This window comes from Sylvia atricapilla, chromosome 5 (assembly GCF_009819655.1).
Source record: "Sylvia atricapilla isolate bSylAtr1 chromosome 5, bSylAtr1.pri, whole genome shotgun sequence".
NCBI lineage: Eukaryota > Metazoa > Chordata > Aves > Passeriformes > Sylviidae > Sylvia > Sylvia atricapilla.
The window spans coordinates 67,442,209-67,467,376 of NC_089144.1; the positions used below are offsets into that span (position 1 = coordinate 67,442,209).

The 25,168-nt window shown below is 46.7% G+C and overlaps 2 protein-coding genes across 2 annotated transcripts in view; one reads left to right on the top strand and one right to left on the bottom strand.

Moving 5' to 3' along the window:
• PAH (phenylalanine hydroxylase) overlaps positions 1-15,576 on the bottom strand; it is a 34,637-nt gene extending 19,061 nt beyond the window's left edge. Inside the window, exons 1-3 of the mRNA XM_066319944.1 lie at positions 15,443-15,576; positions 11,221-11,328; positions 1,244-1,427 (exon numbers count right to left, since the gene is read on the bottom strand). Of these exons, the coding sequence (XP_066176041.1) occupies positions 1,244-1,427; positions 11,221-11,328; positions 15,443-15,484 (334 nt within the window). The 5' untranslated portion in view covers positions 15,485-15,576. The remainder of the gene's footprint in view (positions 1-1,243; positions 1,428-11,220; positions 11,329-15,442) is intronic.
• An 8,471-nt stretch (positions 15,577-24,047) lies between these two features.
• Positions 24,048-24,857, top strand: ASCL1 (achaete-scute family bHLH transcription factor 1). Its single transcript, XM_066318544.1, has one exon. The coding sequence runs from the start codon at positions 24,190-24,192 to the stop codon at positions 24,838-24,840; it is 651 nt and encodes a 216-aa protein (XP_066174641.1). The 5' UTR covers positions 24,048-24,189; the 3' UTR covers positions 24,841-24,857.
• Positions 24,858-25,168: the final 311 nt, after the last annotated feature.

Sequence of the window (25,168 nt, forward strand, 5' to 3'; positions counted from 1 at the left end):
CTTAAGCAGGGCTTGTTTGACCTTTCAAAATATGGTCCTTTTGGGATTTCAGTTTGACTGGACCCTTATTACTCATGAGAGGAGTTGAAATAGGAAAAAAAAAAAAAAAAGAGAGAGAGAGAAAGGGCAAAAAGAAATATTAATCTTCCTCTCTCTCCTTGGCAATAAATTGTTCTCATTTTATACTATTTCTGAATTGCTGAAACTAACAAACAAACACAAGTTATCCTCTCAGACAGAGGAGGATCAAGTCCCTTTTTGAAGCACTGACAGGATAATCTAGCTCAAAAAACTCCTTTGATCAACCCAGTAACATGCAGTGAAATCCTAATCCTACAGCTGACCACAAGAGTTTTGACTTCTGTGAGGTCAGAATTTCACAGGCAAGACTTTCCTGGATGATACTTAGAGCTGTATCTCTGTCTGACTCTGGCATATGTTTATGGACAACTTTATTATTTAACAAAGTTTATTTTTTTTTCATAGTAACTAGAAAAATTAATGTTAAGGCCTTGTATGTTCCTGTAGCTTTCTTCTGGAAATAAAAAAGCCCCCAGAACTGACATGATCATAAATCACCTAATCAACCTTTTGTCCCTTTGTCTATGGATGGAGAAACCGACTCCAAAGAGAATCTGCTTTCTTCTTTTTTATCTTCAAATGTAATGTCATGGATAGGACACAAAGGAAATGGTAAAAGGATTACCAGCACTGATCTCAAGAAGGTATTAATGTCCTTTCATGTTGTTCCTAGGAAGGAAGAGGAAGATCCAGACCTAAAGCATTTAAAGTCTGAAATCCTATTAAAATCACATCTGTTATCTGAAGAGGCATTTAAGTCTGTCTCAGACTATCTGCTGGGCAGCCACCACTGCAGCAAATCTCTGATAATTTAGAGCATCAACAACTCACAAAATCTTCCCTTCTTTCCCTCCAAAGGCAGAACTGCAACTGACCTCCCTGGGATTTCATACAGTAATGGAGAGTTAGTTCTGTTCCCACCAAAGTGGGTGGCAGGGCCTCCCCAGTTTCCCAGGAGACCTAGTCAGAATCATGGCAAAAATTTACACTGACAGAAAAATCTCCAAATGAAAAGGTTTACACTACAGGCAAAAATAGTCAGAGAGAGAAATGTAGCCATAAAGATTGAAGAGGATCTCCTTTACTGCTGGGGAAAAAAAGTAATTTCAGTATGTGACATAAATAGCCCGTGTCAATGTTAAGCTTGTCAGCATATCCTTACCAGTATCCTTCTTCTTTGTTCGTGAAAGCTCATGGACTGTTGCTCCAATATCAGTTCTCAAGGACTTGAGGATCTTGTCCAGTGCTGGGACATTCTTGCCTTCCAAGTTAATGAAGAATTCATACTCATCTTTGTTGAGACGGGAAGGTCGGGACTCAATGTGGGTCAAGTTTATGCCTTTCTCCTGTGAGAAAGAGAAAATTTGGTCCCACAGTCTTTGGGGGGAAGGAATATGACATAAAGACTGGATAAATACCCGTGTCAGTCCACAAACCATACTGTACCATCCAAATAACTCAAAAGCAGCCACTGGACTGGAGGCCTTTCACAACAGAGAGAAAAAGAAAGGGAAAATGCACCCTTGCACAGAGCACCATGACAAAAACTGGGCACTGCTGAAGGCTTGCAGAAAGGTGGAAGCAGGATCCAAGTTGTAAACAGGCTTGGTATTGTAAATGGCAACTGCAGTACCTCAAGCACATAATGAGAGCTTGTCTGTGTTGACAGAGACATTTCCCCAGGATCAACACAGGAAGAAGGCATTCCACCTGCAGAGTGCCCTCTTCACGGGAAACTGAATGCTGGTTTGATGAGCATCTTGATAGAAGATTGGATGAGCAGGCAGCTGTGAGATAAGCTCCTGCCAAACTCTGCACAGTCACCTGCGAAGCCACCTGCACAGTTTCCAGGGCTGTGAGCAGCTGCTGGGCAAAGATCCAAAGGGAAACATGGATCTGCACCAAAAAAAAAAAAAAAAAAAGGCAGCCCAGGTTTGTGTAAATAAAAAGATGGGTGTTTTAAATCACAGAATCGCAGAGTTGGTGAGGTTGGATGGGACCTCTGGAGATCAGCAAACTGCTCAGGCTGCCTGAGGGCTATGTCCAAGTTTTGAGGCTACTCAGTCTCTCCGGGCAGCAGCTCACAAGCCTAATCACCCTCACAGAGAAGGTGAGGTTATTTTCTTTAAAGATTATTTTCTTTCATTCAGAAATTCAAGTTCTGTCTCACCAAATATCTTTGTTGACGATCAGCAGTCTCCTTGCTCTGAAGAAAGAGATAATTGGCGACTGATGACTATAACACTGATGACCATAACCTGGCCTCAGGGCCTCAGACATGCTGCCGTGTCGATGTGTAAGTAACAAGTAGCTAAAAATCCTACTTTTCCAACAAAAACAACCCAAAAGTCCAGGAACGTCTATCGTTGATAACTGAATTCAAATGTTTTCTTAAGCACTATAATTTCAATATGAAAATACTGCTGTTTTGTTTTGTTTTGTTTTGTTTTAGGAAAAAGCTTTTAAATCGATTTCCATGCACATTGACTTTGCCACCTGACCATCTTGTCAGGGTTCACACTGCTGCTGCAGACACAGAATGCCATGGCCAGGTCTGGCCTTCTGTCCCCTGGGAGGAATATACAAATCCCTGGAGGAAAACTGGGCCTGAGAATCATAGAATCATTACCCACAGAAGAGTCAGAGAGGCTGATACACGGTGATCAGCACCCCTGGAAAAACTTTTGGGTTTTGTCTTTCAAGCTAAAGAAGACTCCAAACTACATGGGGTGAAGTGATGGCACTGCTGCTGTCAATGTCAACCCCCCTGCTACAGTGGGGTCAGGATTTCATCCACAAAGTAATGATGTGAGGATCCACTTTTGACCTACCCAGAAGAAAAACAGGGAAGACTTTTTAACTGCACATCCCTCTTTCTGAGCCCCTTTAGGGTTTTCCTTGCTCCTCTCAGTGCTTGCACAGCAAAGGAGAGCATCTGGCCATCAGAAGCAAAGGCCTGATTTACTTCTCCACAAAAGGCAGTTTATTCCTTGCTAGGAAACATATATGTCATTACTCTGTTTCCTGAGTATTGCACACTACAGATGAACTCAAATTGTTTGGCTAGATACCAATACAATAAGTTGAAAAGGTCAAAAGCACATTCACCAACTGCTGCTCTCGAGAGATGCCATCCTCACAGGGCTGTCTGCAGGGGAGAATGGCCAGCACTGTCCTTGGCCCCGGGGACAGTTTGTTTTAGGCCTCCAAAGCCCTGTTTCCCAAACAGACTGCACATTGTCCTGTCCGTGTGGGTGAGGCACTGGGAGCTCCTGATAGAGAGCAGGCACAGGGAGCTGCTGTGCCTTTGCTCTGTCTCAGTATCCTCATCCTAAAAGTTTTCTTCCTTATGCCTACTCTGGATCTACACTCTTCTAGTTTAAAACAATTACCCCACGTGCCATTATAAAAGGTCTTGCTAAAATCTCTGTCCCCATCTTTCTTTCTTTTAGGACCCCTCAGAGTACTGGAGGGTGACAGTAAGATCTCCCGCGCATCTTCTCTTCTCTGGGCTGAAGGCTCCTTAAACTATATCAGATTTTTGATCAGATGATGACTCTACTGTACCAACTCTCCAGCTGGGCTCAGTGAGCAGCTGCACAGACAGCAGTGCCCCCAGAATGAATGGAATGATGCAAGGGCCAGCAATGAAGAGGAAAGCTGCAAGGTGGCCATGAGACATGCTTAAGGAAGCAGGAGTATCAATACCTCTCAAAGTATCACAACTTCAGACGGTGAGAAAAAGAGGGGAGAAAAAAAGAAGATGGAGGAAGGAGCACATGGAAGAAGGAGCCCATGGAGAGAGTTGCCTCCTTTCTTACACCTGAGAGAAGCAGAGTGCCACGCTGCTTTGCTGTTCATTTGAGGGCTATCTGCCACTCAGCAAAGTGCAGAGCCAACCTGTTACCTCTTTGTGCCAAAACCTGAGGACTTCGCAACAGAGAAGCTGAAGGGAGAGCCCCTCTGGTGACTGTTTCTAGAGCAAGAATCCAGCAGCATATGTGCAACTCCCTGAACTGGCACTCCTGGAGATATGTGTTCTGGTGTGCTGTGCCTTGCTACTAAGCCCTTGATTTCAAAATATTTACAGTGGCTCTGTTACTAGAGTTGCTTTACAAATCTCCATTTCATTCTAGTCCAACTACTCCATCTAGTGTTTAATCTTCACAGTTTCACATTGTTCAGAACTTCATATCCTTGATGTTGCCAAATCTTGCTATTGCATCAGGTTTCTGCCAATAGTTGGCATTTTCTTTGAAGTTCCAACTTCTGGAGACAAGTAGTTACCTGAGAAAGCAGAATGGGGGCTTTTTTTTGTTTTGTTTTTGTTTTGGTGGGTTTTTTTTGTTTTGGTTTTTTGTTTTTTTGTTGGTTTTTTTTGTTTTGTTTTGTTTTGTTGTAACATTTTAAGCTGTTTTCAATCTGTTTTTCAGTAGAGATTGACATCTTGACAATGTATGCCTTCAAAAGTCAGCTAATAAAAGTTATTCCAGTTTTATGAGCTATTTTTTTGTTGTTGTTGATGGAACCTAACTCCTAGCCTAACACCTTCGGAATATCTCAACTGCCACATGTTTGTGCCTGGATTCCCACCTGAACTATTCACATGGATCTCTTCTGCCCTTCCTTTTTTAGAGCTGGTTGGAATCAGAGGAGCCCGTGGAGTGAGATTAGACGTGTCTTTGCTGAATTCACCCCACCATGCATTGCAGCTGCCAGGAACTTGGAGAGCAGGTTGGTACTTCCCTCCTTCTCTACAGGTTTATGGCCAGGGAGTCTCTCCCCCGTGGACACATTCTGTCATACAACCATGGGTCTGCTGTAGCTTTTTTTTTCTCTTAAAGTTTTCTGGAAACCTCAACTCCTAGGGGTGGAAAAACTCAGCTTTTTTATTTTCATGTCCAAGTCAACTGTACCTCTATCACTGCCCAGTAGAGAAGGAAGTCTCAAGACGTTCTCAGGGCTCAAAAATCAAGCTAGAATCAGTTCTAACTGAGTTAGAAGGGGGCAGATACACAAAGATCAGTTTAAGACAGAGACAAGGGTGGAGGCAGGGACGAAATTGCCCATATCCCTCCCTGCCTCCCCTCACACTGCTGGATCTCAGCCTTGGCTCCCTCTCCGAGTCTGTGAAGCAGCACCAGCCCCTTGCCCAGGTTATTCCAGTTATTCCATCCTCACTGAGCACCACCTGTGCTGCAGCTGCCCCACACCAGCAGGAGAAAAGCAGACTGGTGTTGCACCAGCAGTCTTGCTAAGGTCACTGGCAAGAGAATTTAGTCCCATCCTATGTTTAACGGCCTGGTGGCTTGAAAAGGAAAGTTGTGAGTTGATAGCTACACAGGGAAGCTTTCAGGAGGGATGGATCCTTTCTGAAAATGTTATGACTTACTATTTCCCATGACACTCACTCATCCTTTTGTTCACTGATTACTAAAGGTGCCTATATCTGGTTCTAAAACTAAGTACTGCTCTGAAATCCAGCTGCAGCCTGTTTTTTTCCTGACTGTTGTCATTAGTTAAGTTTGGCTTCATCAGGAGACTCCACGTTGTCACCAGATGAAGAACTTCTGACAACAGCATGGTACCACTAAGTGAGAATTTGGGTAATATCTCCCAAAAGAAGGATTTTACTTGCACTTTCTGGTACAAAAAAAAAAAAAAAAAAAAAAAAAAAAAAAAGAGAGAAGAGGAGATGCTCTTTTAACTTTTGACATGGTACAGTTCAGGGTTTCCTGAAGGAGAACACTTTCAAACGCACAAGTATAAGCTCAGTGCTTCATTTTCACAGAACAGAGGACTTAGGAAGTTAGGAAGTTAGAGTGATGCCTTCAGCCACGGATTCGCCAAGCCATGGCAAAGGCAGCCATGTGATTCAGCTTTACTGTCCAAGGGCCTGCTTCTCGGCTGGAGACACCACTTCCCCATCTTCTCCTTCACAACTGCTAGGGTCCTCCTTCCAAGCTCACGGAGGAAAAGTGTCCCAGAGCAGGTCCCTACCAGCAAAGAGTGCCAGAGGGCAGCTGGCCCTGGAGCAGCCCCTGGTATCCATCACCTCTGCTCCAGCCCTGAAATTTGGCATGAGCCTTGCAGCAGAATCTGGCTACAAAACACATGGAGCAGGAGAAACCAAAGACATGTGACAGCGTGTGGCATTATACAAACACCTGTGAAGAGGACACTCATCTCTTTAAACTCACCTTGGTTCATTAGATCAAGAAGCCCTGTGATAGGAAGAGAAAGGATAAGACCAAGGATAAGACCAAGGATGTGGATTTGGAGCAGTGTAATTAGAGGATCATTGCTGTGCAAATGTACAAATGAAATTACAATAATGAAAAACAATCTTGTGGTAGAGGCAAGCCTGGCCTGTTCACCTATCACTGTAGACACCTCCAACACACCCCCTGGCCAAAGTGACTGGGTTTTTTCCCCCTGATTTGGAAACAACACCAACCACCACAGAGCAAATAACTTCCCAGGGAACAAAGAGATAACAGTCACACGGGACTTTCTGTGGGATAAAGTTCCTAAACAGAAACAGAGCAGAGTTACCTCTGCTGATTCTGAAAGTGCCAGCTCTCATTCAGTCTGTTACTCCAGTGCCATCCTTCATTCCATGGAGCAGTAACTTACCCTGGGAGCAGGAGTGCTTGATGCAAATCAATTTTTTTTTTTTTTTTGCTTTTGAGCTACAGCCCTACCCACTAATGGCTGCACCTTGCACTGAAGTCCTCTGTGTCTTAGAAGGTCCCATCAGTGAGGGAAAGACAGAAGGCTCCTCTCTGACAATGGGCCGAGCAAACTTGTGATGTATTCCAACGTTTGCCACTTAAAACAGCTGATGATCTACTACTTGTAAAACCATCAGAAAAAGAGCTTCAGAGAAGATCAGTGTAGTCACAAATTCATGTGGAAAATCTGCAACTGAAACTGAAGGTGATCCTTTTTGTATGTGGAAATTTTTATTTCTCCTATTTTTAATGGTGAATTTAACTACAGAAAAGGCAATCTTAGAGGACGAACAACGTGAGGTTTTCTTCACTTTTTTTCTTTCAGAATGAACTTTGTTGTTTAAAAAAAGCTGTATCAATTTCAATAGGCTTTTATCACTACAGAGAAACAAATATTTCTACCAAGGGTAACACCTGGGTCAACCCAAAGTGCTCAGTTTTGCTTTTTCAGTTTTGATAAGAAACCTGGAAGATTTCTCTTTATTCAGCCTCAACTTATACTCAGAACATTTCTGATGTGTCCAGTGAATCAAAACAGAAACAGAATTTCACGATGGCTGTTCTGCCTTCCTGATTTTAAGCATGATAAAATGCTTAAAATGCTTAAATCACTCATTTGTGTGCTGTTTTGTTGCAGGCAAAAGTCTTTCTTCAAGTTTTGGCTGTCATTTTCTATGACACAAATAGCACAGGGCTGCAGCAGTGCACAGCAGACCCCATTAAAATGAAGTCAGTGTAAGGACCCTGCTGGTGAGTTGGTGCTGTCCCTACAGCCACCCTCAAGCCTGCAATAAGGACAGAGGTGACAAAGGGGATTTTTCAAGCACAAAACAACTGGGTTTGACAAGCAAAAAGTGAACGTCTGGCACATCCCAATGCACAAACAGAGCAGCTAGTGTGGAAGCAAAGTGGGTTCAGTTTTAGCAATCTGCTTATTGCTGAGCATGATTGAGCTCCTAACACCTTACAGCACATCAGAGTGTGAATTTGGCCCTGCAGACACATCTCTCATCATCTCATAGGACAGGTGAAGAGGGGGCTGCAGGGGCTGCACTGCCAGCAGTGGCATAGGGCAGTCCAGGAAGAGCAGATTCATGCAGTCAGGCAAGGATTTTAAACTGAGAGAAGGGACAAGAGCCAGGGATCAGAAAATCTTAGAAGCCTGCTGAGGTCTGGTGTTCAGATGGGTCTACCTGAGTAAACGTAAAAAAAGAGTGAAAATAGTCAAGTGTGGTTTGGACATAAAGCCAGCAGACAAAAAGAGCTGAGTTCATTGAGGAGATTCCTCAGGAAAAAAAAAACACCTTCAAGCTACACAGGAAAAACAAGAGTTGTCACTGTAGCCACATACTTGTGTGCAACTGGGACCTGAACAGAAAACTAGAGTTTGGGTCTTTGGGTAAAAAAAATAAATGTGAGCGTGTGCAGTACTCTGCCAAATGCATGAGTAATCCTGAGGGATGTTGGACTAGGATAGACATTACTTTTTTGACAAAACACATTGAAATTCTCTTAAACTTGGTGTCTCAGAGGATATAATTCTGTGCCATGAGCACTCTGTAGTCCTCAGCATTGAGCATCCCCCTTCCCGGAGGAGGGTCCTCTTCAGTCCATCCTCCAGGCTGCCATAATGGGGGCTTACCCCTTCCATCTGGGCTGTGTTTGGACACTAATTCCTCTTCCTGGTGGTTTGCTTTGTGGGTGAGTAGAGATTCTCCCTGCCATGATGCTCAATGAGCCAGGAGTCTTGGGCCTCATGATATGCAGGGGCAGACCCAGGCTAGAGCACACTCTTTAGGCTCTTGCTGCCCATGGAGAACAAGTTGTGACAGCGGCTAAAGTCTGGACAATTTCTCCCCAGCACAGGAGTGGGACACGGGCAGGATGTGAACCTAAGAGTGCATCCCAGGAAGAGACTCAAGAGTAGCTGAACAATACACCCAGAGTCATTTTTTTTTTCCAGTTCTTAAACCAAAGAGAGGTTTGTATGGGCTTTCTCAGGTCCATACTGAAACCTGTACAGAAAGACATCTTACGTGCTGATAGCACCTCAGGATCTCTCCTTTCTTTAGGTATCCCCTCAGTTTCCTATGACTCAATCTGGAGCTTGCTTCCATGCTTCCTTCCCTGGGAGAGAGGGCAAATTTTCAAGTCATTTACAGCTCATTGAACCCTCCTCCTCTCCCCTTCATGTTCCAGACTAGTTTTACACACTGTCTAGAAAAGAGGAAAAGTCTTCAAAGCCAGTGCTAGAGGCACTGTCCCTTCATCACTCCCAAATCTGAGTGCTCTCTGCCTGAATTCCCATGCAGGAGTGCCCAGAGAGGTGCCAGGAGTCTGGGCAGCTCCCAGCCTCATCAAGGAGCAGAAAGTTTACAGACATGCAATACATGGCCATCAGCACCAGCAGCTGCACAGGGTGTGGACCCCCTCCATGAGGCCAACAACTGCAGCTCCACTTCTGCTCCTGGAAACAGCCTGATCCTATTTGTGGCTTGTCAGTTTTCTCTTTTCCATCTGCGTGTGGCAATGACAGCTGGAGCAGCCATCCTCACATCTCTTGTGAGGCTCCTCTGAGACAGAGCCACCACATTTCCACAAGCCAGCAACAAGCTGGTGACACAAACCAGGGGACAAGGCTGGGTGTCTCCCTGCCCAAGGAGCTCACCCACAGAGAGTCTGAGCTAACCCCTGTAGCATCTCACAGTTCATGTTATTAGGCAGTGAAGGAGTACAAGAGAAAAAAAAAAAAAAAAAAAAAAACAACAACAAAAAAAAAAAAACATCAAAACAAACCCTCAAGTTCTTCCTGTTTGTTTCCACTCTTCAGCTGCATATCACCAGGTTCCCTGTGTGTGCTGTGGGTGTCACTGAGCACAGTCTGTTTCTCTGAGGCACCACAGCAATGACCCAGATGGAGAAGGGGGTGGGTCATCTCAGCTGAGCAGGTATGTAAGACTTACACCTGTGTGCAGCTCTTGGGATGGAGTTACAACAGCCCAAAGGCAGCTCGGGTTTACGCCAGGAATTCACTAACAACAGCCACAAGGAACTGTTCTTGTACCATTAAATCCCATCCATCCATTTCCCCACTACAATACCAAATGTCCAACTGATATAACAGCACCTATGCCAGCTCTCTTGTCAGGCTTTGGTGCTGGAGGAGGCTGCAAGTTAGTACAGAAAGAATTGGCTTTGCTGGGATGGAAAACCAACTGAGTCCCAACTTCTCAGCTACAATCAGGGGCACTTAGAAAAACCATGACTCAGATGGTCCAGTTTAGGTGTCTGCTTTGGGGCAAGAAAAGTCACATCCAAGAAATGGTTACTTCTCTCTTTCCTATACTAGCTCCACTATGAATCTTTCTTTAGAGCTGACAGCAATTTAGTTAGTAGACAGCAATGCATTTAATAAGAGAATATCAACAGTCTCATTAGTTCACTTACAGACATGCACATCACTGACATATGGACATCTTGCAGGACTTCACTGGTCAGTTCACGAATTTAGACTTGGTCTTCTGTTGTTCATGTGAATTTCCTTTTATCTTAATGAATCACATATGTCCTATAACTCATAATTTTTTTTTCCTTTGTACCCATAACACACAACTTTTCATTTCCTAGTAAATTCAGTTAATGAATGGAAAATATGCAGGTCACAACTTCTTAGAATGTTCTAAAGAAATTGCTGTTTTCAGGAAGAACTATTACATAAAAAATTAAAAAAAAAAAAAAAAGCCACAGAACCAATATAAAAGTGTATTTGCTTGGGAGCACAAAGTACACAGCTGTGTGTGTTGCAACACGACCATCCTGAACTGCACGGATTTCGTGCTTTTCAAACAACATTAATGACATCTGGGCAATATTTCTGCAAGAATAAATAGGCACACAATGTCCTGAGAGGTAACTGGCTCCTTGTTTCCCCAATGGCTTTCCAAATCACTCAGCATAAGTTACTGAGCCCCTTTGGTGTAAAAAAAGTCCTATCATTTTTATGCTGTTCTGTAGGCACCCTCTACCCATTCTGTAGGAATGCTGCAGGTGGGAGATGATAGAATTTTTTTTATATCAGATTTATTGAGGTGGACAAGAGCTAAGAGCTGCCCCCAGCAGAAATACCTTGTGCAATGTGCATTGTGAGTCACATAGCTCAAATATAACATAGCAGGTTATATTTTTCCTTACAAACTATAAGACAAATTATTTGGTTATAAGTCAACCTTAGGGCACAGCCCAACTCACCCCTACCTCTTACTACAGCACTTATAATTAAATATTTCCCTCTTAAGTGGAAAAAATGCATTTTTCCCACCCTCATGTCAGTCAAAGGTAGAGGTTTTAGTTTTAATAAGCTACTTCTGCTCCAAGACTTTAAGGGATTTTAAAGGAAAATATTTACCTCGAATGTGCGCAGGACTTTAGCCAATGCCCCAACTTCTTCTTTCAGAGAGAAAATCAAAGAAATCACACCATTTTTATTGGGGGAGTCCTCAATGTAGCTAGATTCCTGAAAGGAAAATAAAAACACACAGCCAAAAATTACTACCATTCACCCTAGGAGTCAGTTTTGCCTTTCTCCATTGCCCTTCTGCACAGCACTGGTGATGCAAAGAGGGTATAAAAGAGCTGTAAGTGGGAATCAAGGCAACTGTTGCAGCTCTGGGGCTGCTCTGATTTATTATGGTAGAGGCACAAATCCCTTCTCTCAAACTAGAGCCCTCATGAGAGCAATGCAGTCAAAAAGGACATGCAAGTAAGCCTAATTCCATCCTTGCCTCACTTCACCCCTCAGGGATGACTGGAAATATTACTGCACTTTGGTTTCAGTGCAAAGTCCTTCCCCTCAAGCTTCCTTTTCATCAACACTCAGGGTTAAGCAGAGCAATGTAGATGAGCTCTGTGCAGAGATGCAGACCATGATTTGTGTTTCCCTTCAGTTCTGCTTGCGCTTCCAGGTATCCCCAGGAGAGAGGTAGTATTCACAGGAAGGTGATTTTAAAACAAAATAACAACATCAAGCAAAGTAAATAAAAGGAAAAAAAAAAAAGGAAAAGAAAAATGTTGGAGCAAATATTTAGATCTTGCCTAAATCCCATAATGAGTAAAGACTCAGTTGGGGCAAGATGTGTTTTCATTTATGTTTATTTACTTGATTTTCTGCTCTACAAATTCCAAAAGGCAATTTCCAGTACTCTCAAAAGTTTGTTTTCATTATTTTCGTGGTTCCCATTGCTAAAATGTCTTTGCATGTCTCTATGTGTTTCTTTTCACAAAAGCCCTGTTAAGCAGGGAAGAGCTATTTCACCACTTCAGAAAGAGGAAACTGAGCCCTAGAGTGGAGGCAGATCTTAAAAACTTGGCATGGGTACTTGGCATGGCAGGTAAATGCCTGCTGAGATTTCAATCACCTAATTTTTCTGATACCAGAGTAAATCTGATGCACAACCATCACAAACTTTTGGAGGCCACATTAACATCTTATTTGCTTGCTTATTTCTTTTTTTTTATAACATCTACTGGCCCTAGATAAATTACCTGTGGTTGGTATTTCAAAGATTACACCAGACACCTGCAACACGGATGAGTCCTGGGGTAACAAGTCCTGGGCTAAAGCTTGATTCCAGGTATCCATTGAAATATTCCTTATGAAGATCTGTATTTTCAGGCAGAGCTTTTCCTAATTATGCCTATTGCTCAACTGAACATATAAATCAGAGTAAAAAGAGTCCCAGTTCCCAAATATTGTCCTCAGTAAAGATAGCCTTTGTAGAAGACAATAATCAAATCCAACTGCCCTGAGGCAATAAAGTTCTTGGTGGGCCTACATTTCCCTGAGGCAAAGCTATCAAGAGCTGCCTTCTTTTGGAAAGTAAATAATTGCTGATTCTTCAAGCCATCCCCTTGCTGCCTCCAAGGCTGCTGCTAACACACTGGCCACACATTTTTCTATCTGGCTTTGTTTCCAGAGGCTGCAGAGGTTTTCCAAATGTCTTCCAGCTTTACGAGGGACCTCGAGTAGGAACTGTAGTAGAAGTTTTTGCTTTACACACCAGAAGAAAGATTGCCACCTGTTCAGTTGGGACACTTCCTGCAGCATCTCTGTGTCTCCTGAGTCCTCATCCAGGGAGCCAGCCCAGCTCTTACATGGAGAGGACCACGAGGAAAAGCAGCTGGAAGTGATGCATCAGCTGGCTAATAAATTCACACCTCAAGCAACCCCAAGGGAAAATGATCACAGGAGTCTGGCAAAACTCAAAAACAAATGTCTGTAGTACTGAAATTTCATGTCAGCGTGACCAAAACTCATCTCAAATACTGTCCATGCTTTTTCCCTCTGTTTTGGCCCACCACAGCCAAAACTGAACTTAAGAACAGAACTGTCTCCACCATTGTCTGTCCAGTGGATCAAGATTTTGCAATGAAGCTGCTGTAAAAGACATGCAGTTTTATATTTAAAATAGTCTTACTAAGTCATGGTGTGAGGACCAACTTACAGGACAGATTGACTCTAATGTGTGTGACAAATGAAGAATTTGTGGTTTGGATACTTGCAGGGGATATAATGCAAAGTTGAAATCCTGCAAGGTAATTCTGATTATAATAATTGATCTCTTTGAACAATGAGATTACACAAAAAAGCCTTCAAAAAATTTTTCCAAGCTCGTTGTTCACTAGCCTTGATTTGTTGAGATCAGCTGCTTTCAATGTGTCCTCAGTCATTTTCCCACTCTTGTAAATGAATTTATATTGGTGCTTAGGAAAAAGACACATTGCAGCAGGGAGTAGGCACTAATGCTCTGCAGAGCCTCATACTTGCTTAACTTCTTGCACATCTGCATATGCCCTCAGTTCCCTGGAAAGTCTTTTAATAAGCATCAGTCCATGCCTGAGCCTGTCACAGGGGTGACATCTTTAATTGCAAAGGGGGAGAAGACAAAAATGATTGTTTTCCTGGTACTCAGTTCTCTTCAGAATATATGAAGGTAGCCTGGATCAATACACACTGCAGACAACAAACCTCAATACATGCACTGGAGGTAATAGCAGTAAAAACACAGGTACTCACATATTGTTGAGCTTTTTGTAGTACTTATTCATAATTTTAACTGTCAATCACTTTTTTTCCATTGTTATTTTGGACTTTAACTTCTCGTTCCTCAGCATACATGGAGGAATTGCAGCTTTGGGGTAGTTCTACTGTTCTGTTACTGTTGTGATTATGATTCAGAGTCAAAGAAATATTCTTACTGTGTTGAAGTATTGTCTCTGTGATATGTATGTGTGATTTACAGTGTGCAATAAATTCAGCTTTAATTTTCTTCCAGCTCTGGTTTTTTCCAGGAAACAAAAAAGAACCAGTTGGGTTCTTTTTACACCAGCAGATGAACACAAACAACCATCCCTGGATCTAATACAATCTCAAAGAAAGTGTTATGCAGATGCAAGGATAGGTTTACCTGAACCCAAACCTGTATTTTTATTTCCACATAGATCAGTATTGCCATTCTGACACAGGTGGTAGTATTAGGGGGTCAATAACATAATCCTGTCAGCCTTCTAATCCATTGCTAAGACATTTAGCTAAAGCCCTTCAGAGTGAATCCAACACTGTTAAAGCCTGAAAAAGTTTTTCTTGCAATTTCAGGGATATTAAATTCTCACCTCTCTATTGTAAATCTCAAACTTACTAGACAGGCAAAATGGGGGAGGAAAGGAAAAAATATTTCAAATTAAAAGATCCCTAAGATACTTGTGAAAATAAAACTAGTTTCCAAGTCAGATTTCTTAAGGCTTTTAAATGCCACCCACCACAGTTGATGGAATCAAGCAATTACACAACTTGGACAAGTAGCAAGGTGAGACTCTAGAGAAGTATTGTGGTAGTCCAGCCTGAGCAGGAATCTCCTTGGCATCTCTGCTCTTGTGAAAAATAGAAGCCCTTTTTTTGCACATCTGATGCAGCTTGTCTCTGGCTTCAGCAGCACTGCATAGGACACATAAGTACAGAATTTTGTCCTAATAATTAACCATGCTGACCTCAGGTTACATCACCTGCCCCTGCAGTAACATCAGTGCCGGCACTCAAAAGGCATGAACTTCAGATCTTTCCTGCATTTCCCAAAGCACAGAGTTCAAAGTCAGTCAGTAAACATGAAAAAAGAGGACAAGAGAGTCCCAAAATTTAACAAAAAGCTCCACCAGAAGAGCATATAACTGCATCTGTTTTCCTTTAACACAAAAAAAAAAAAAAAAAAAAAAAAAAAAATAAAAAAAAAAAAAAAAAAAAAAAGACGGCTGTTTTTTTTTCACTGCACACTTTTAAGAGCTCTAATGAGCTTCTGGTCTTTTCTGATTCTTTGTCTTTTTGCCATGTATGTAAGGATACTTGCATGTTGCAATGTTCCTGTGCATTCTCACTGCCTTTTTTGAGAGCACTATTAACAGCAGAGAAGTATGGGGGCTGCCAAAATTCTTCAGGTACTGCAAAGCATCACAACAGGTCACCTTGATTCTTCCCCTCTCGGGTCACACTGCCTCTCAGAGAGTGGAGGACAGGCATAGGAGTGAGGCAGGACACCCCTCCACCTCGGCAGAAAGCAGGCACACACCCTATCACTTACCTGGAAAGAGTCACCATTCATTTTGTAGTGCTGTGAGTCCATGTTGCAGAGGCAGCGATGCCCACGCAGGGAGACCTCTTCAGTAGAGCAGGTGAAGCCTTCCTCCTTAACTGCGGCAGACAGAGATCTGTGCAAAGGTATTTCAAGTGGAGCAAGCGAGTCAAAAGCCCTCCCCTTGCCCAGCTCCCTCCCCTGACAGCATGCCAAGGGGCGTTCTCCCTGCACACTCACTGCCCCTGGCACACGAAGCAGCCGCTCCACGCCAGCCATCCCCTGTGAGCCCCACGCCCGCGGGCAGCGGCTCCCCAGCAGATTGTTTCTATCTGCACCCACCGTGGAGGAGCAGCATGTTCTGAATTAACAGCCTTCCTCCTCCCGATCAGCATCTGCTGTTTTCATTTCTTCACATCAACTCATCGTTTTCAGTTCAGCCTCCGGCCCGTTCCTTCCCACTGCGGCTGGGTCTTCAGCCTCAGGTGGGTTTCCCACCGGGGTGGGATCACTGCCCTTGAGCAGAGCTCAGACATTCTCCAGGATGCGTTCTTTGGATGTCAAACGTCGGGCAGGGAAGGCCCAGCAGCTGGGGGATTTGTCCTTTAGTAGGGCCTCTGGGGCTGCTTCCAAAGAGGTCAGAGAGCAGGAGACACCGCTCCACTCATCGGATACTGAAGAGAGACACCCAGGGCAAGGGAAACATGAGATAGGAGTTCGGTGCATGAACCTCACACTGGGATATGAGCCTGAGCATGGGGAAAGGGGAGAAGGGAAAGGGAGAAAAGGAGCAACAAAGAGAAGGTCAGAGCTCCAGGGCAGGATGATGTAGAAGAGCTGCAGATGATGTAAGTGTGCTTGCATACAGTGTCAGCCATGGAAAGCACAAAGGGGACAGGGTGGGACACGTAAATTATTTCAGGAAAAGCTGGTAAAGTACTGATATGAAAGAGCTTAGGTTTGGCTTAATAATAGTCACTTAAGGGGGTAAAAGAAATTGGAAAGTTGTAGCAAATATCAGAGGGCAGCCGAAAAAATGAAGCAACTAGGCAAGTATCTGTCTTGTATTTGGGAAATGAAGTCTTACAAAGACAAATTGCGCCAAGGCAGGTCATCTTGCTATATTTTCATGATGAAGACAAATTCTCTTTACAGTTACTTTGTCCCTGAGGGAAGCTCTACTACATACACCTGTGCATGTGCTAGTGGTGAACTCTGTAAATTGTTACTGTAAATTGTTCATACATACAAAACCCAGCAGCCTTACAGTGGGGAAACTGAATGGAGCCATCTCACTCCAAATCCGTGTTGCACCTCGTGACTGTGGAGTCAGAATCCATCCCACTGAAATTATGCAACATGCATCTGAAGTAACTCAGTGCTTTGGGTGCAAATACATACCTCTTCCAGAAGGGTTGCTTCTTTGTGCATCCTGAAACTGCGTGTGGGGATAGAAAGTTAGTTCTGAAGTGATAAGCAAGCCTGTGGCAAGGGCTGACAGGTCAAGATAGCCAAATGTGATGCACACTAAACACACTGGACCTGCTCACATGGCAGTAGGATGGGGCAAGGAAAGACAGAGCACTAGGGGAAAGTATCCCCAGTAATTTCCAGCAGTAGAAAAACTACTGGTTTGACTACTCAGACAGTAAATTTATTACAGTAGCCAGTATTTTGTGTCCTGTGTTTATGCTGCACAAGGCACAGCCCTATCCATGATTCAGAGACTGAAGGCCACCTTGGAAAAAAGTAACAGTGAGATGAGGATGGTGAAAAACCTGATTATAGCCCCTGTGGAGGACAAGACACTAGTCTTGTTACCTTTCCCCACACACCATGCCTTGTCACCCGGTGTATTTTTCAGTGAGATAAACTGTTATTTCCTCTGTTTTTCTCTTCCTCTTTCTTTCCCTATTTCTTTTCTTTTCACTAATCTTTTATCTCTCTTCTACTTCTTTGTGGCTTTTACATGCTTTTGGTCTTTGTTCCTTCTCTTCATCCTTTTTCTTACATATGTTCACTCTATCCAACGGTAATGGAAAGACAAAGTGAAATACAAAATACTGCTCATGCCAAATCTTTGTAGTTATCTATTTTGCCTCCTACCCTCTGCTCTTTGTATTTATTTTGCAAGATTATCTCTTACCCCTGTTGTTACACAATCACAATAATATCACCAGTGTATTGCCACCAGTTCACTGTTTAATCAATCTCCACTGTTAGAGGTTGCCTGGTGGCAAAAGGCACTGGCTGGAGAAAACAAAGCTCTGTCTTGCCAGGAGGAGTTTCCAAATTCTCTTGTTTTGGAGCAAAGTGGTGTATAGGGGTGTGTATGTGTGTGTCTAGTTACATTACTCTAGGAACATGCAGTTGCATCAGCATTTGTTACCTTGGGCCATTTCAGAGCCCAAACTGCTGGAGCTTCCCTGGCCTCTTTGAGGTGCTACTTCAGCATACCAAGCGTGGGTTCATCCCCATGCAGTGAAACTGCCAACCAGGTTTTCCCACTTGGCTTTCAAGTTTCCTCATGTGGCTGATTCCCCGGCCAGTGTGAGCACTTGGGCTTTACATCTGTTAACCCTGCTCTGGGCTTCTGCTGCACTACCTTACAACCCCTCTCCTTTCAATTGTATGCAGCTATGCACTGATGTCCTACCTGGCCTTTGTCTAAAAACGTGTTCTCCATCCAAAACACACTTTCTTTAGGTACACACACTTACATGCAGTCCTTTCTGGCTCTCAGCAACAGCTCACAGGGCTCTTTACACTGAAGTTGGCAGGCTCCCCAGGCCTGCACCATGCGAGTTCAAGGGGCCACGGACTTTGGCTGCTTTTCAGACTGCTCTTTGCTACTCATTTGCAGAGTGGCGGCTTCCCTGGAGCCGTGAGTCTTTGTGTCTGGGTGAGGATGTCCCTTCCTGTGCCAGGACACTGGGCTATCCTTGGCCTGCAGCTCCCTGCCTTCCCTGCTGCCTCGGGATGTCCCCATGCATGTGACGGAGCAGTGAGCAGCAAAAGGGGGATTTTTTAAATGGAAACAGAAGCTGGTGGAAAAAATTCCAAGAAGAGGATTCCATGAGTATCTTAGGTGTTCTTTCTTTGTGTGCATGACAGGGGGGCATCCCTCTTATCACTATCGTGTATGCATTTACTAGAGATCTCAGGGTGCTGTACCTCTCCTTTGCCCTCCAGACAGGCAGCGTTTCCTCGCAGCTCCCTCTGCACGGTGCTAGCAAAGCCGCCCGGGTTTACTGCAGCGCCGGGCTCCTCCAGACCTCCGGGCTGTGTCCCTTCCATCCCTGCCCGGCTTTCCTTGGCGCGGGTGGCCGGGAGGTGGCACTGTGTCCCCACGGCAGAGTTGGCTGGCGGGAGCGGGGACCGCGGCTGTCCGGGCCGCCTGCCCTGCCCGGGGACAGCGGGCAATCCGCGTCCCCGCCTGCGCGGACATCACCCAAACCCTCTCCTCCCCTCCCTGCCGCGGGACCACCGCTTCGGAGGAGGTGGGGAACAAACCACCCCCTCCCCAAAACAGTCGGCTCTCCAAAACGCGGCGCTGAGGGTACGCGGGAGGGCAGCTCGCCGTGATTTATCCCCCGGGGCTGTGACGGACGCACAGCTCGTGGCCGCACAATGGGGCCACCCGGCAGAGCCGGCGGCCAAGGGCTCCGCTGCGCGGGCGCGGAGGGCAGCGGGGCTGCGGAGGGGCAGCGCGGGGGCTGGTTTAGTTTGGGGGTTTTGTTTTTGGTTGGTTTTTGTTGGGGGTTTGTTGGAGGTTTCTCTCTCTCTTTTTTTTTTTTTTTTTTTTTTTTTTTTTTTTTTTTTTTTTTCCAGCCCTATATGCAAACTGTCACTTCAGGTTAGCACAAGACCTGATGTAGCTCATTAGCATGAGCTGTATCTAATATGCTTAAAACCTCTAATTATTTATTATGCCCTAATTGGCAGCCCAAGAAACGTCTGCAAAGGGATGAGTGCTCATCCCAAGACGCCTTTCGAGGAGAATTCAGCAGTGGCCCTGGTCAAACGTCATTTTTAATTCTTCATTGGGGCACAGGCTTTATTCCTCTTGTAGACGATACAACACCAAGAAAACTCAAGTTTGCTAGCCCTACAACCAGCCTTCTCCATCCTGGGCAGGATGGGCAACAATTACTCAAGAATAAGGTTAAGTTCTTATTTCCGTAAAGGGACGCTTAGGAAGAGGCATTGAACTTTATCAGGTATGCAAAAAGTGCAAACACACGGTCCGTAAAAATTACTTACTCGAAGGAATATCTTGCCTTTTCAGGAGAAAATCAGTTTCCTAACTTCTGAAAGTAGCAAATTTCAAAAATTATATTCACATGGAAACTGTCTCAAAATAAGTTTACCTCTCTGGGGTTGACATCCCCCCACACACATTCCATTCTAAGTGCTTTTTTTTTTTTTTTTTCCCCCTTCCAAGTCTGTATTATGCTTCTTCGGGCTGCACCAACTATTTATTTATCTTTATTCTTTTTCTCTTTCTTTTCATTCATTATTCTCTCTCTCTCTCTCTTTTTTTTTTTTTTTTTCCCCCTTCCTTGTGTGTGTGGCTTCTCAGTCTGATCTGTAGCTTGTTACCACCCACTGCACGCTCTCTCCTGCAGCCGAGGTGTTTCTATACAAACTTTAGCGTCCAGTTGTCATATTAATTATTACACTGAGTAATGACTGAAATAGTCAAAATAAGGGGAGACTCAAGAGAGCTTTTTCTTGCTGCTCAAAGATTCAGCAAAGAAGCCTTGCAACAAAGCACTAATTGGTCCCCAGAAATACTCTGACAAGGCATGGAAGATAGGTTTCATAAAGCCCAGCAATTGTGAAGGGGGAAAAGATCCTTGAATAGACCCCACGCTTCTTTTCTAAACTCTCTTGCTGAGCAAAAAATGGACTGCTTCTTGAATACTGGACTGATCTTGAATGCTATACCCAGCAGAGAAAAAAATGCACCATTTATTGTAAGTTTTTTTTTCCAGCTATTCATGTGTTCTATGTGGAGAATAAGCTGGTTTTGTTTACCATGAAAGACCTTTTACTTTATTTTCACTCTTGGGGGGGAAGCTGGAAAGGCGAGGGGGAGGGCGAGGGGAGGGAGAGAAACACATGTGCCCAAATCCAGACGAGCTGCCTACTGTAACAAAATGGAGTGTAACAAATCCTACAGAAGTCCCAAATGTATCGATTCTTTGAAGATCTATATAGATTAACGACTTTCGTTCTGCTTTTCCGAGACAGCATTTAATCATAACGTAAATGGCCTTTAAAAAAGAAAAGAAATGGCAAGGAAAAAAAAAAAAAAAAGCATACTTTTTTTTTTTTTTTAAAAAAAAAGCAAGGACTTCAAAAGACCTTATGAGTGTGGCTACAATTTAGGCACACAAAAAAGTCACTGGAAAATAATGACAGTTCAAGCTTAAATAAATAAATAAATAACCGAAATAAAAGTGCCAAATGAAAAGGGCAAGGGCTATTTATCATTATATTAGCATTAAGAATTTTTAAGGCGCAGGTGCAGGACTGTGCATAGGAGTGGGTGGGGGGATCTTGGAACAATGTTCATTATCTGGAAGTCTGGTCCCTTACTCTGCCCAGTCAGCACACAGAGGAGCTGGTGAGGTTGGAATTACCTCAGACATGAGAGTTCGTTCCCCGGTGGCAGTGGGAGGAAAAGAGACAAGGGAGGAACAGGCTCTGCTCCCCGCATCCATCCCCCACACAAACACATACCATGACCCAGGGTAGCCAAAGGGGTACAGGGCCACCGAGGCACAATCACATGAGTTACACTTGGTGACCTCTGGGACTCACCAGCTTGGCCTTTTTAAGAGTCTTCTGAGACTGGAGAAGAAGGGACCCAGAAATTCCAGCCTTCTTCTGCCACTTCCAGGAAAAAGGGTAGGAATGTCCCTATACGGTGTTTCTACACCAGTTCTGGAAGCAGGCTGCTCCAGAAGAACTAGTCTGTTTAAATATATATACATAGCTAACAGGGCTGCAATTACTCTGATATTTCTGTTAGTGCTTCTCAAAGTCACAACACAAAGCTGGTGATGCAACAACTGGTTCCAGTGCAGCTCAATCTGACATCTCACAAGGGATGTTGAACAAACCATCCAGGAGACCTGGACTGGAAGAAGGAGAGCTCACCAAACAGGAAATACAAACAAACATTTTATCCTCCTGTTCTGCCCAAGAGTGGATAAAATAAGTTAAAATATTTCCCCTGTGATGAGACACAGTAGGCTAGAAGTCAGAAACTGGTCAGTGATCAGTGAAGAGGCCCCAAAATAAATATAACCACACAGAACTCCTTCACATTTTTCATCACATGTGCATTAAAAGCCGACATGTTGAAAAATTCTAAAAATATTAGCTAGCAGGTGCACATTGAGGTTCTCCCGTGCTATGTTTCTGCTTAGCACTTTTTAAATTCACACACACAGCCAGGGTCAGAGATCCAGTGGCAGATGAGAAGTAATTTCTACAGCTCCAGGCTGCTGTAATTGAGGTCAACAACAGCACAGGGCTTACTTTTGCAGTCATTTCCACTGAAACCTTAACATGGACTGTGCAGGTCCCCTCCTTCCATGCTTTGGAGTAGGTGTGAGCACCAGGGATTAAAGCCACCTGCCAGGACCTTCCTAGAGCCATAATATCACCGTGGCGAGGCTGTCATACCATGGCTCTGCTCTTTTTAGTGGGTTACAGAGTACACACCTCTGAGTTTACAGAGAGAAGTGGAAACAGGACAGAGTAGAAGGCAGAAAACGTGCTAAAGGTTTCAGAAACGCACGGACATGCGAAAGGCAGGAGGGCAGGGAGAGAATGCCAAGATCAGCATTCTCCGGTGCTGAGCCTGGCCCAGGCTGCCTACACCTCTGCAGCCCCAAGGGTCAGCGTGATCCCCAGCCTCAAACTCCCAGCACCTCAGCGTTGCTTTTCCTCATTTGGTCCTGAACCGCAAGTGAGACTTCATCTGGGAGCAATGATAATTCCCCCTGCATAGGCCGGGTCCATCCTGACTCCCCATCCACAGGCCAATGCCATTGCCTGCTTGGAAAGCTGGTGAGTGTCACAGGAGGAGCAGGGAGTCAGGGTCCTCTCCCGGGCCCAGCGAGGACCGGCACGTGTGGCCTGGGCAATGGGATCTGGCAGTGCGGGGTGGGCTCACTCCACCCCTGCCGGCCCTGCTCAACACACCCTTACTTTATGAGGCGAACCTCCTCGCTCGCCGCGCTGGATCGTCCGTGTGGGACGTGCCCGAGAGCGGCTTGTTCTTTCCCCGCTGACAGGCTCGCCCTGGGGTGCTCAGCATTCCAGAGAGGGAACTCGAGGTGACTTCTCCCGGGAAGTGTGTCCCCTGCTCTGCCCTCAGCCCTGCTCCCGTCACCCAGGCCGGCTGTCCCGCGGCTGTCGCCGCCTAATAGAGCCATCAGGCCATCGGCGGGGCGTGTGCGGGGCCGGGCACACCCCGCGGGGGGAGACAGCCTCCGGCGGCGGGGCTGGGACACTCACCGAGCTCGGCAAGCGACGGGAGCGATACCGGGGGTCCCGGTGCTCCCTTGGCACAAGGAAAAGCCGAGACCCCGCAGACGAAGTTTCCCCGAACGCAGCGGCAAGGGCGCTTCTCCCGCGGGCGCGCCCCGCTCTGCCCGCCCACGCCGCGGGCCGCCTCCGTGCCTACACATCCCGCACCGCGGCTCCCCCGCCCCTCCAAGGGCCGGCAGGTGCCCCCGGCGGGGGACGGCCCGCACAGCCCGGGGCTCGGCCGGCGGCCTCCCTCAGCCCGTCCCGGCCGCCCCTGTGCGGGCAGGGCTCTCCCCCTTTCCCCTTTCCCCCTCACGCTTTCCCGCCCCCGCGCCGCCCCGCCCCTCCCCCGCGGCGCCCACGCGCGCCGCCCCCGCCCCGCCCCCGGCCCGCGCGGCGCCCCGGCGCGGCTGTTTGCTCAGGGCCGGGAGCGCGGCACGCGCCGGGCGCACGCACCGGCCACAACAAACCCGCCAGCGGCGGCGCGCGGCCCGGGGGCGGGGCCCCAGCGCGTGTGCGGCGGGGGCTCGTGCGCGCGTCTGTCTGTCTGTCTGTCTGTCTGCGTGCGTGTGTGTGTGTGTGTATGTGTATGTATGTGTGTGTATGTATGTGTGTGTGTGTGCGTGTGTGTGCGCGTGTCCCGCGCTGAAAAGGCGGCGCCGCTCCGCGCATCGCGGCCGGCAAAGCCGGGGAGCGTGGAAGGCGCAAGGTGCAGAGTGTGGGTGTGTGTGAGCGCGGGGGGTGGCGGGGGGAGGTTTGTCTGTGTGTCTCTCTGTGTGTGTGTGTAGGAGAAAGGGGGGGCGAGCCCCGTCCGCCCCTTATAAGAGACACAATCCTCAGCCACTTTTTTGCAAAAGGGGCTTTGCAAAGCAGCCTGCGCACACGCGAGCGCCACGAGCCTCCCCGCGGCCGCCGCACGGAGGGCGAGAGGGAGGGGGGCGGGCAGAGCCGCCCGCACGGCTCCGCTCCCGTCGGTCCCCGGTTCCCTTTCCCCTACCGTCTGTCGCCGGGCTCTTTTTATTTCATATATTTTTTAAAATTTTAAATTGAACTTCGCAAGTTTTTTTTCTTTTTTTTTTCTTTTTTTTCTTTCTTTTTTTTCTCTTTTTTTTCTTTTTTTTTTTTTTTTTTTTTGTGGTGCTGGTGGTGGGGGGACGGGGACCGGCCGTCACTCGGGCGCCCCCGCCTCGCAGGACGCCCCCTCGCCCATGGCCAGCGGCAGCCCCGCCAGGATGTCGAGCGCCGCCGGGCAGCCGCCCTTCCTGCAGCCCGCCTGCTTCTTCGCCGCGGCCGTGGCCGCCGCTGCCGCCCCACCGGGGCCGCCCCCGGGGGCGCCGCCGCCGCAGCTCAGCCCCGCGGGCGGACAGCCCTCCCCGGGCGGCAAGCCCTCGGCGCCGCGGGCGGCCAAGCGGCAGCGCTCGGCCTCGCCGGAGCTGATGCGCTGCAAGAGGAGGCTCAACTTCAGCGGGTTCGGGTACAGCCTGCCGCAGCAGCAGCCGGCGGCCGTGGCGCGGCGCAACGAGCGGGAGCGCAACCGGGTGAAGCTGGTGAACCTGGGCTTCGCCACGCTGCGGGAGCACGTCCCCAACGGCGCTGCCAACAAGAAGATGAGCAAGGTGGAGACGCTCCGCTCCGCCGTCGAGTACATCCGCGCCCTGCAGCAGCTGCTCGACGAGCACGACGCCGTCAGCGCCGCCTTCCAGGCGGGCGTCCTGTCGCCCACCATCTCGCCCAGCTACTCCCACGACATGAACTCCATGGCGGGCTCCCCCGTCTCCTCCTACTCCTCCGACGAGGGCTCCTACGACCCGCTCAGCCCCGAGGAGCAGGAGCTGCTCGACTTCACGAGCTGGTTCTGAACGGCGGCCGCCCTCTCGGCAGGTGGGTAGGCGCCCGCGGAGGCCGGGGGACAGCGGGGGGACAGCGGGGGGACAGCGGGGGCACGGATGTGGGGCGCGGGGCCGCAGCCGGGGCTGTCCCTCGGGCTGTCCCTCGGGGCCCGCGGTACTTTGGAGCGGCCCGACGCCGCGTTAGTTCCGGCGCGGCTCTGACCTCCTCTCCCTTTTATTGTTACAGGAAGGACTGTTGCAAAAGGGAAAAAAAATTTAAAAAAAACAACTCCAAACAAAAAGAAAAACAAAACAAAAAGCAGATCACACACAGAGAGAGACAAAAATCCACGCAGAA

Excerpts from the sequence above, each read along its gene's own strand:
- ASCL1 (XM_066318544.1), top strand. The coding sequence starts at position 24,190 with ATGGCCAGCGGCAGCCCCGCCAGGATGTCGAGCGCCGCCGGGCAGCCG.